We start from the raw sequence: 12331 nt of genomic DNA on the forward strand, positions 1-12331 counted from the left end.
GGTTGCTTGTGTAATAGATTGCCTGTTAAGGCAGATATTGAATGGAGTGCCCATGGTGGGTGGTATCCTTGAAATGATCTTCATTGTTCTATAAAAGCTACAGAACTCCTTTGGTGATGTAAATATAAGAGGGGAAGGCACCCATTATTCAGTGTGGGAAAATATGTGAGAACTCCGTACCTGATTCCCAAGATTCAAAGGAAGAGGAGTTAAAGGGGAATTATAGGAAGTCATTTCTCACCCTGGTCATGGAATGCAGCAGGGCCAACACCTCCAGGAGGATCTCTGAATAGCTCACACAAACAAGCCTTGAAATGAAGAGCCTTCAGTCGGGCAGGCTGCTGGGACAGAGGTACCAACAGCCAGACTGTGCTAAGGCCAATCCAGAGGGACTGCTCTTTGCCTTGAATCTCCACGTCAGGAGCCAGCCGGGACAGCTGAGCGAGCGCGGTCCGGAATGCAGTCTAGTCCTCTTCCTCACCGCCGGTCTGCAGAACTGGGGGCCCAGCCTGAGAAGAGAGGGAAATCTTTGAATTAAAGGAGAGATTTACAGTTTACATTTTTTTTAATTTAGTTATTTTATTTATTCATTTTTGGCTGCGTTGGGTCTTCATTGCTGCATGCGGGCTTTAGTTGCAACGAGCGGGGAGACTCTTTGTTGCGGTGCACGGGCTTCTCATTGTGGTGGCTTCTTTTGTTGTGGAGCACGGGCTCTAGGCGCGTGGGCTTCAGTAGTTGTGGCTCGTGGGCTCTAGAGCGCAGGCTCAGTAGTTGTGGCGCACGGGCTTAGTTGCTCCGCGGCATGTGGGATCTTCCCAGACCAGGGCCTGAACCCGTGTCCCCTGCATTGGCAGGCGGATTCTTAACCACTGTGCCACCAGGGAAGCCCTACAGTTTACATTTTAAATGTAAATGTACTCATCTCATTTGACAAAATAAACACTATAAAAAGATTATCAGTGAAAAATCTTACTCCCACCTCTGTTTCAATCACCTAATTCTTCATGAGGTAATTATTTTTATCAGTTTCCGAATGAGCTTCTTATGGCTACTGTAACAAATTACCACAAGCTTGGTGGCTTAACAGAAATGTATTCTCTCAAACTTCTGGAGGCCAGAAGTCTGAATTTAGTGTCACCGAGGAGAAATGAAGGTGTCAGCAGGGCCATGCTCGCTGGAGAGGCTCTAGGGGAGACCCTGTTCCTTGCCTCCTCCGGCTTCTGATGGCTGCTGGCGTCCTTTGACTGCGGCTGTGCCACTCTATTCTCTGTCTCCATGGTCACACTGCCTTCTCTTCAGTGTCTGTAATCACTGTCTGCCTCTCCTGTGAGGGCGTTTAAAGCCCACCTGCATAATCCAGGAAAATCTCCTTAACTGAATCACATCTTCTGCCAAATAAGGTAATAGTCACAGGTTCCAGAGTTTAGGAAGTGGTTCTATCTTTAGGGGCCATTATTTAGCCTACCAGTTTCTATGCATCTCTCCAGATAGAAGCAAATGCAATCATACAGGAAAATATACTCACATTGTTTCATATTCTAACACAAAAGGTGATTTGCCATACACAGTTCTGTACCTTGCTTTACTGATGGAACAATATATACCGAGATCTTTCCATATCACTGCATAGAGGGCATCCTCCATTTTGACAGGTGCATAGAATACCACTGAATGGATGTATGCAATTTCTTTACTTCCTTTCAGTTTTCACTTTTTTGCCGTTACAATGTCAAAGTAAATACATACACACAGATACATATGTTTGCAAATATATTTTAGGATAAATTCCTAGAAGTAGGATGTGTCAAATAGTATACGCGTTTGTAATTTCGTTTAGATATCGCCAAATTGCCTGGTTAAGGGATATATCTGCACTCCCACCTTTAAAACATAAGAGTGCCAGTTTCTCCATGTCCTTGATGGCAGAAGGTATTGTCAAAGAACATTTAAATTTGTGCCAATCCAATCAATGAAAATTGTTATCTCAGTAAATTGAATGATTTTTGAGAGTTGCAGAACATTTCATCACATGTATGAAACAAATTCTAAAACCATTTTTCCTACTGCTAGACATTTCATTTTTTACTGTTTGAAACATATATCTTTTCCCACATACTGGATTGCTTCCTTACAATAAATTTCTAGCAGTGTCCATGCTCAAAGAGTTTGAGTATACATAGAGTCTGTGATACATATTGTAAAGTGGCTTTGTAGAAAAGTTTTACCTGTTTTATTCTCACCAGTAGCATAGGAGGGGCAGATAGCAGAGTCTTAACTGCAATTATTTATAGGAATTGCTTACAAGTAAGCAACTACACGTCTCGGGTTTTTGGACCCAATTTCAACGTGTGGGGGTGGTTTCCACACACCTCCAACAAACAATTCTCTGGACACCAGCTGGTGCCTATCTACCCAGAGGCAGCATCAGATGCCACAGGTTAAGGGTTCAGTCCTACAAGGCAGCCCGCCCTCCCACTTCAGATGCCAGTCGCAAGCCCAAGTTATTACCTGTACTTCTTGACCAACCAGTTATATATCAGAGGTTCCCATGACCCCCTCCTTGGGTTCCATCAATTTTCTAGAGCAACTCACAGAACTCAGGAGACCCATTTACTCCCTAGATTACCAATTTATTATAAAAGGATAGAACTCAGGAACAGCCAGATGAAGGAAATGCATAGGGCAAGGTGTGGTGAAAGAGCCCGGAGCTTCTTTGCCCTCTTCGGGCACCACTTTCCCCAAATTCCCCCATGTTCACCAACCTGCAAGCTCTCCAAACCCAGTCCTTTGGGGTTTTTATGGAGACTTCATTATATAGACATGATTGATCAAATCATTGGCCACTGGCGACTGAACTCAATCTCCAGCCCACCCCCTCCCTTCCCCTGGGGGCGGGAGGGTGGGACTGAACATTCCAACCCTCGAATCACAGGGCTGGCTCCACTGACAACCAGCCCCCATCCTTAAGTGCAGTCCAAAGGTCACCTCATTAACATAACAAAACACACCATTGTAACTCTCTTTACAGGAAATTCCAAGGGTTTTAGGAGCTCTGTGCCAGAAATGAGCATGAAGACCAAATACATTTGACCTTTGAACAATGCAGGGGTTAGGGGCGCTGACCCTCTTCGAAGTCAAAAATCAGAGTGTAACTTAGAGTCAGCCCTCCATATCCCTGTTTCTGAATCCTTGGATTCAACCAAGCTCAGATCACATAGTACAGTAGTATTTACTATTGAAAAAAATTCACGTATGAGTGGACACTCAAGGTTCAAACCCGTGTTGTTCAAAGGTCAACTGTATATATATATATATATATGTATATATATATATGTATATATATATGTATATATATATATATCTTATTATATATCACAACATCACAAGAAGTTTTAACTCAGGGGTAATACTAATAATAACAATACAGACACTTATTGGGAGTTTACCATGTGCCAGGTGTTCTCCTAAACATTTTATATGCATCATGTCATTTAAGATCCCTCATTTTACAGTTGAAACTGAGGAGTCCAGCTTCTAGCCAAAAACCTATGCGTGATTTCTCAGGCCCAACCAGAGGCAATTACAAAGGTTTACCTGGCAGGTGTCCTGATGCATATGTGCCTTCCTAGCCCAGGCATCTTCATTCAGAGGCCTTCTTCTCATCCTCTGGTGCCTCCCATGAGACATCTGTATCAGGGGGGAGAAGAGGAGATCCTTGAACACACTTTCCTCCACTCAGACTCAGTCCTTTTCCACTCCTAGTCCTTCCCCTCTCCCTCCCCCTGGCCCCCAGGTCCATAAAACTGCAGCAGCCTCTTGTATGGGGCTCCCTCAGCAGGGAGATGACCCCTCTGTCTGTGCTGATCCAACTGATGCTCCACCAATGGGCCCTTCCACGTGGGCCCATGCTCTCTCCGCTCTTGCTTATACTATAACAGTAGGTACGTAAATGCTTGAATGCTATTCAGTACTTTTATTTTGGCTGGCTGTCTTAACCAGCTACTTTGACACCTGGCAGCTCAGCTCTCTCCAGCTCAGCTGAGCTCCAGACAAAAACCGAGGCCCGTGGAGGTTAAGTAACTAGCCTAAAGTTCCTAGCTACTAAATGGTGGATCCCAGATTTGAATCCAGACTGTTTTCTAAAATAAGAATAACATGCATGATTAGCTGAGAGTAATTAAACCTACAATGAGCCATTCCATGCAGAGTTCACAAAATAGTAAACTTTAGTTAGCATAGTTTAGTTAGTTTAGTAAACTTTAGTTTAGTATAAGACTTCATACTCCTTGCAAATAATTCACAGGGTTCTGGTATTAATTTTTGGTCTGAACCCTCCTGAAGCCAAGTGTGTGGTTGAGGGAAATGACTCTCCCAGTTCTACAAACTCTAGAAAATTCCCAATTAACTATATTTCTAGGTTTGCTTCCTTCTAATGACTCTGCAAAATGTTGCTTGCTCTTTTTACCTGAATGATCTCCACAAATCTGAACCATGGTAGTTTTTCACTGTGAAAATGGGGATCACATGATATTTGGTGTTAACTTTATATGTGGGTATATTCTGTAGTTTCTAGACAACATGGAACCTGAAAAATTAGTCTATTCTTACTGTCTGCAGATTAATATCACTATACTAGCCTGCTTTGGCTTAATGTTGGCATGTTATATCTTTGTCCACCCTTTTACTATTCACCTTTCTGTATCTATTTAAAGTGTATCTCTTGTATGTAAGACAGACAAATCTAAAGTAAGAAATATACAAATAACACTAACAACTTGTAACTTTTATCTGGAATATTCAATCCACTTACATTAAATGTAATTACTGTTATCGTTGGACTTATATCTGCCATCTTACTATTTGTTTTCTATTTGGCCCATCTGGTTTATGTTCCCTTTTCCCTTTTCATTTGCCTTTTTTTTGTAATTGAAGTATAGTTGATTTACAATCTTGTGCCACTGCCTTTTTAATTAATAAAATTTTTACTACTCTTTCCTTATGTTGTTGTTTTGGCAATAATTTTTTATCAAGGTAAATTTACATAAAATAAGATGCACAGACCTTAAAGGTATAGTTTGATGATTTTTAACAAATATATATTATACACTTTTTTTTTTTTTTTTTAAGATTTCTTTAGTGATGGATTGATTGATTGATTGCTATGTTGGGTCTTCGTTTCTGTGCTAGGGCTTTCTCCAGTTGTGACAAGTGGGGGCCACTCTTCATCGCGGTGCGCGGGCCTCTCACTATTGTGGCCTCTCTTGTTGCGGAGCACAGGCTCCAGACGCGCAGGCTCAGTAGTTGTGGCTCACGGGCCTAGTTGCTCCACGGCATGTGGGATCTTCCCAGACCAGGGCTCGAACCCGTGTTTCCTGCATTAGCAGGCAGATTCTCAACCACTGCGCCACCAGGGAAGCCCTATTATACACTTATGTAACCAATATTCCAATCAAGATTTAGAACTTTCTATCACCCCAGAAAATTTCCATGTGCCTTTCTAGATAACATCTTCCCCAGTCATGGATTTTTTATTATTATTATTATTTTTTTTTTTAATTTTTGGCTGCGTTGGGTCTTTTGCTGCGGCACGCGGGCTTCTCACTGTGGTGGATTCTCTTGTTGCGGAGCACAGGCTGTAGGCACGCAGGCTTCAGTAGTTGTGGTTCACAGGCTCTAGAGTGCAGGCTCAGTAGTTGTGGCACACAGGCTTAGTTGCTCTGTGGCATGTGGGATCTTCCTGGACCAGGGCTCAAACCTGTGTCCCCTGCACTGGCAGGCGGATTCCTAACCACTGCACCACCAGGGAAGTCCCTGGATTAATTTTATCTGTTTTAGAACTTCATATAAATGAAATCATGAAGTATTTGTTTTTGTTCCATACAACATTGTTTATGAGATTAATCCATGTCATTGTTCTTTTTTATTTCTGAGTAGTATTCCATAGTAGGGATATTATACCACAATTTGTTTACCTGTTTTCCTATTGAAGGACATGTGAGTTCTTTCCTTCAGCAGTTATTAAAATAAAGCCACATAAACATTGGTATACAAGAATTTTGAGGGATATATTTTTAAAATTATTTTGAGTAAGTACCTAGGAGTGGACTTTCTAAGCCATCCAAACATCTATTAACCTTTAGTGTTTAACTTACAGATTACAACATGCTTTTTTAGCTTACTACAGCCTAATACAAACTATTATTTTTTCATTTTCCTGATATGTTTAGAACCTAATACTCTTAAAATCCATTTACCCTCCAGACTGCTTTGTAATTGTTGCCATGCATTTTATATTACTATTTTAATAATTTATTTTTGACAAATAAAAATCGTATATTTTAAGGTGTACAACATATTTTGATATACTGTGAAATGATTACCACAATCTAATTAACATACCCATCGCCTCCCATAGTTACTTTTTTTTGTGATGAGAGTACTTCAGATCTACTCTTTTAGCAAATTTCAAGCATATATTAACTACATTCACCATGTTGTACACTAGGTTCCCAGAACTTATCCATCTTATAATTGAAAGTTTGTACCCTTTGATCAATTACTTCTCTTCCTCCACCCCCCAGCCTCTGGTACACACCAATCTACTCTCTTGTACTACCAGTTCAATTTTTTTTCCTTCCTCTTTTTTTTTTTTTAGATTTTACATATAAGTTAGATCATGTGATATTTGTCTTTCTCTGTCTTGCTTATTTCACTTAGCATAATGTCCTCCAGGTTATCCATGTTGTCACAAATGGCAGGATTTCCTTCTTTCTTAAGGGTGAATAATATTCAACTATGTATAAATAACACATTTTATTTATTCATTCATCTATCAGTGGACATATCTTGCCTGCTGTGAATAGTGCTGAAATGAACATGGGATTGCAGATGTTTCTTCAAGATACTGATTTTATGTCCTTTGAATATATACCCAGAAGTGAGAATTGAGGGATCATAAGAATTTTTCATTTTTAATTAATTAAACTTAATTTCCATTTTGAATTTTTTGAGGAAACTCCATACTGTCTTCCATAGTGGCTGTACCAATTTACATTCCCACCAAGAGTACACTGCTCTTCCAATTTATATTTTTGCTGTCACAATTTACACCTTTTTATATTGTGTATCCAATAACAAATTCTTGTAGCTATATTTTTTAATATTTTTGTCATTTAACCTTTACACTAAAGTTATAAGTGATCTATACACCACTATTACAATACTAGTGTGTTGTGAATTTCACTATGTATTTACCTGACTGGTAAGTTTTATACTTTCATATGATTTCATGTTACTACTTAGCACTCTTTCCTTTCAACTTGAAGAACTTCCTTTAGCTTTCTTGTAAAGTATGTCTAGTTGTGATGAACTCCTTCAGCTTTTGTTTGCCTCAGAGTGTAATTATCTCTCCTTCATTCCTGAAGTTCAACTTTGCTGGGCAAAGTATTCTCAGCTGGCATTTTTTTTTCTTTTAGCAATTTGAATATATCATCCCACTCTTTCCTGGCCTGCAAGATTTCTGCTGAGAAATCTACTTATGTTGGGGGTGGGAGTGGGGATGTGGTTTCTCTTGTATGTAATGAGCTTATTTTCTCTTGCTTATCTTCCTTTCTCTAGAAAGATGCTCCCTTTGTCTTTGATTTTGACAGTTTTATTACAATGTGTCTCAGTGAAGTCTTAGTTGGGTTGAACCTGATTGAGGACTTTTGACCTTTATGTACCGGGACATCCATATCTTTCCCCAGATTTGGGAGGTTTTTGGCCATTATTTCTTTAAATAAGCATTCTGTTCCTTTCTCTCTTTTCCTTCTATGATTTCTATAATGTGAATATCATTTGGCTTGATGTTGTCCTGTAGGCTTTCTTCGTTCCTTTTCATTCTTTTTTCTCCTCTGACTGGATAATTTCAAATGAACTGTCTTTTTTTTTTAATTAATTAATTTATTTATTTATTTATTATTTATTTTTTTGGCTGTGTTGGGTCTTCGCCTCTGTGCGAGGGCTCTCTCCAGTTGCGGTGAGTGGGGGCCACTCCTCATCACGGTGCGCGGGCCTCTCACCGTCGCGGCCTCTCCCGTTGCAGAGCACAGGCTCCAGACGCGCAGGCTCAGCAGCCGTGGCACACGGGCTCAGTTGCTCCACAGCACGCGGGATCCTCCCAGACCAGGGCTCGAACCCGTGTCCCCCGCACTGGCAGGCGGACTCTCAACCACTGCGCCACCAGGGAAGCCCTGAACTGTCTTCTAATTCACTGATTCGCTCTTCTCTTGCCCAAGTCTGCTGTTGAAGCTCTCTACTGCATTTTAAAATTTCAGGCATTATATTCCTCAGCTCCAAAATATGTTTGGTCTTTTTAATGTTTTCTCTCTGTTGAACTTCTCATTTTGTTCTTGCATCATTTTCTTGATTTTGTTAAATTGTCAATCTGTGTCCTCTTGTAGCTCTCTGAACTTTAGAACAGTTATTTTGGATTCTTTGTCAGGCAGTTTGTGGATCTCCATTTCTTTGGGATCAGTTACTGGAAGTTTACTTATTCCTTTGGTGGTGTCATGTTTCCCAACTCATCGTGATCTGTGTAACCTTGTGTTATGTGTCTGTGCATCTGAAGAAGGAGTCACCTCTTTCAGATTTTATGGACTGATTTTTAGTAAGGAAAAAACTTCACCTGTGAGTCAGGGCATGCTGGTGCATGCTGTGGCCCTTGGTCTGGTGGTGTGAGGTGCCAAGTGTGGGGGCATGTGGTATCTCTGGGTCTGGGGGGTGCATAGTGTCTCATTGGCTCAGGCAGCTGTTTATCACAATGTTGACAATTCCAGGATCCTCTGTGGTGAGAGCTGCAGGGTATCTGGTGGCTGCAATGGATGTTGGGGTCCTTAGTGATGCCTCCAGGTCCAGAGGTGAGGGTGTGGGACTGGTAATAGTTCTGGCCAGAGCTGGTGGTGAGCATGTTTGACTATGGGCACTGGCTGTAGGTGCCTTTGTGGGGGCAGAGGCCAGCTGCGGGTACACATGCAGTGATAAGGGCCAATGTCAGGGGCCAGGGCCATCAGTGGACACAGAAGTATCTGCAGGGTTCCAGTCTATATAATGTGACCTTGTGTGGCTGCAGGGGCTAACTGCAGGTACATGCATGGCAGTAAGGTCCAGTGAAAGGATGCAGGGCCAGCTCCAGGCATACAAGGAGCTGTGGTGCCTGGGCTTTGGCATGCACTCATGCATCTACTGGGGCTAGCTGCAGGTATGCACATGGTGGTAATGCATGGACCTAAGCTGGCATTACGCACCCACACAGTCACAAAGACCGTGGCTAGTTGTCAGTGCAGATCCTGGGTCCTGTGCATCCTGCAGCAAGGTCACCAGGAGAAGGTAGAGGAAAACAGGAAGGGACTCAGGCAGCTGCTGTCTGCAAATGCAAAATCCTGTGGGGCCCTCAGTAACAGACGCTGTAGGGGGTCCACAGTGGCTGTGGTGGCTATTGGTTTCCTCAACATCGAAAGCTGTTCGGATCATCTGTGGAGAGGTCTGCTGAGGTCTGTGATGAGGTCCTCAATGATGAAAGCTGCAGGGGTTCTGCAGCATCCTGAAGGCTGTCATGGTCCTCAGTGGCAAAGGCTACTGGGGTCCTCTGCAGAGCAGGCCACTGGGAATCACGTTCACTCCCACTGCATGGCTGATACTGGTAGCCCCTGCCCTTCTTCCTTGTTCCTAGCCATCTCTAGATGTCTCAGCTATGCCAGTCTCTGGGTAGGATGAAATCAAGCAAGTCTTTTGTGCAGTGCCCTGAAAGCCTGGGTAAGCTGATCACTTATTCCTTTCTCCTTTTCCCAGCAAAGGGAACTATTTTGGACCAGGGAGCTCCCTCTTGGCACTGAGCAGTGTTGACTTGGCACTGGGATGATGCAGGCAAAATGAAACTGTTCTTCCTACTCTTGTTTTATAGTTATTCTCAGGTTTGTGGTCCACTGTGTTGCTGAAGCTTCTTAAGTGGACTCTTGAGCACTCCCAGAGCTATTTTTCTTTGTGGATTGCTAATTGTAGTTCTTTGTAGGGAGATAGAGGCTTGGGTGTCCTGCTGCAATCTTGGCAATGCCACTCTTCTGTTGTCATGTATTTTAATTGTACATATAATTTAAACTCAAGACATGACAATTGTTTTGTACAATATTTATTCATATGTATTTACTATTTATCTTTTAATACATTCTTCATTCCCTCCTGCAATTTTCATGTTTCCATACAGCATCATTTTGTTCCTGCCTGGAGAAATCCCTTTAATATTTCTTTTAGAGCAGGCCTGCTGGCAATGAAATCCTTTAGTCTTTGAAAATGTATGTATTTCATCTTCATTTTTGAAGCATATTTTTGCTACACCTAGAATTCTAGGCTGTTATTTTCTATAAGCAGTTTTTTTTAAACATCTTTATTAGAGTATAATTGCTTTACAATGGTGTGTCAGTTTCTGCTTTATAACAAAGTGAATCAGTTATACATATACATATGTCCCCATTTCTTCCCTCTTGCATCTCCCTCCCTCCCACCCTCACTATCCCACCCCTCTAGGTGGTCACAAAGCACCGAGCTGATCTCCCTGTGCTATGCAGCTGCTTCCCACTAGCTATCTATTTTACGTTTGGTAGTGTATATATGTCCATGCCACTCTCTCACTTTGTCCCAGCTTACCCTTCCCCCTCCCCGTATCCTCAAGTCCATTCTCTAGTAGGTCTGCGTCTTTATTCCTGTCTTGCCCCTAGGTTCTTCTGACCTTTTTTTTTTTTTTTTTTAGATTCCATATATATGTGTTAGCATACTGTATTTGTTTTTCTCTTTCTGACTTACTTCAATCTGTATGACAGTCTCTAGGTCCATCCACCTCACTACAAATAACTCAGTTTCGTTCCTTTTTATGGCTGAGTAATATTCCATTGTATATATGTGCCACATCTTCTTTATCCATTCATCTGTCGATGGACACTTAGGTTGCTTCCATGTCCTGGCTATTGTAAATAGAGCTGCAATGAACATTTTGGTACATGACTCTTTTTGAATTATGGTTTTCTCAGGGTATATGCCCAGTAGTGAGATTGCTGGGTCGTATGGTAGTTCTATTTTTAGTTTTTTAAGGAACCTCCATACTGTTCTCCATAGTGGCTGTATCAATTTACATTCCCACCAACAGTTCTATAAGCAGTTTAAAGGTGAAATTCCCTTGCTTTCTGGGTGTCAATTGTTTCTGATAGGACATTGACTGTTGGTTTATACTCTTGTTCTTTTGAGGGCAATGTAGTCTTCCCTAATGCCTTTTAAGATTTTCTGACTTTGTCTTTATCAGCTGTTTGTCCATGATGCACATAAGTGCAGTTTCCTACTTGCTTCTTGAGTCCCTGGGTTGATGTCTTCCACCAGTTTTAAACAAATTCTCAACTATTACCTCTTCAAATATTGCTTTTGCCCCATTCTCTTTCTTCTTTTCCTCCAGAATTTTGATTACATGAATGTTAAACCATTTGAGTATGTCTTACATGTCTCTTATACTCTAATCTTTTTTCCACCCTTTCTTTCTCTGCTTCAGTTTGAGCATTTTTTATTGACCCATATCCCAGTTCACTAATCCTACATTCTGCTATGTCCCCTCTGATGCCAAATTCATACACTGTATTTTAACTTTTAGATATTGCCTTTTTTTAAAAAAATTTTTTGGCCACGCGGCATGTGGGAACTTAGTTCCCTGACCAGGGATCGAACTTGCACCTGCTGCAGGGGAAGCACAGTCTTAACCACTGGACCACTAGGGAAGTCCCTAGATACTGTCTTTTTCAGTTCTAAACTTTCTATTCGATTGTTTGTTGTTTTTTTTTAATAAAGTGAATGGTGTTTTTTTTTAAATTTATTTTATTTTTGGCTGCATTGGGTCTTTGTTGCTGTGCGTGGGCTCTCTCTAGTTGCAGTGAGCAGATGCTACTCTGTTGCAGTGCGTGGGCTTCTCATCGTGGTGGCTTCTCTTGCTGCGGAGCATGGGCTCTAGACACGTGGGCTCAGTAGTTGTGGCTCGCGGGCTCTAGAGCACAGGCTCAGTAGTTGTGGCTCACGGGCTTAGTTGCTCCACGGCATGTGGGATCTTCCCGGACCAGGGCCCAAACCCGTGTCCCCTGCATTGGCAGGCCGATTCTTAAGCACTGCACCACCAGGGAAGCCCTGATTATTGTTTAAACATTCCAAGTGTTTTAAATTTTCTATTCTTGTCATCTGTTTTGTCCTTTTCCTCTATTTAGACTATATTATATAACATATTTGAGTTCTTATCAGGTAACTTCAGTATCAGCAACATCTATGG

General features: G+C 41.6%; 1 protein-coding gene across 2 annotated transcripts in view; it reads right to left on the reverse strand.

Annotated features, from left to right (window-relative positions):
- Positions 1-449: 449 nt before the first annotated feature.
- FANCB (FA complementation group B) overlaps positions 450-12331 on the reverse strand; it is a 62586-nt gene continuing 50704 nt past the window's right edge. For both annotated transcript variants that reach the window (XM_057538209.1, XM_057538208.1), the window contains 2 exons: positions 3595-3687; positions 450-509 (listed from right to left, as the gene is read on the reverse strand). In XM_057538209.1, the coding sequence (XP_057394192.1) occupies positions 465-509; positions 3595-3687 (138 nt within the window). In that variant the 3' untranslated portion in view covers positions 450-464. The remainder of the gene's footprint in view (positions 510-3594; positions 3688-12331) is intronic.

The sequence above is a fragment of the Balaenoptera acutorostrata genome, chromosome X, assembly GCF_949987535.1.
Source record: "Balaenoptera acutorostrata chromosome X, mBalAcu1.1, whole genome shotgun sequence".
Classification (NCBI taxonomy): domain Eukaryota; kingdom Metazoa; phylum Chordata; class Mammalia; order Artiodactyla; family Balaenopteridae; genus Balaenoptera; species Balaenoptera acutorostrata.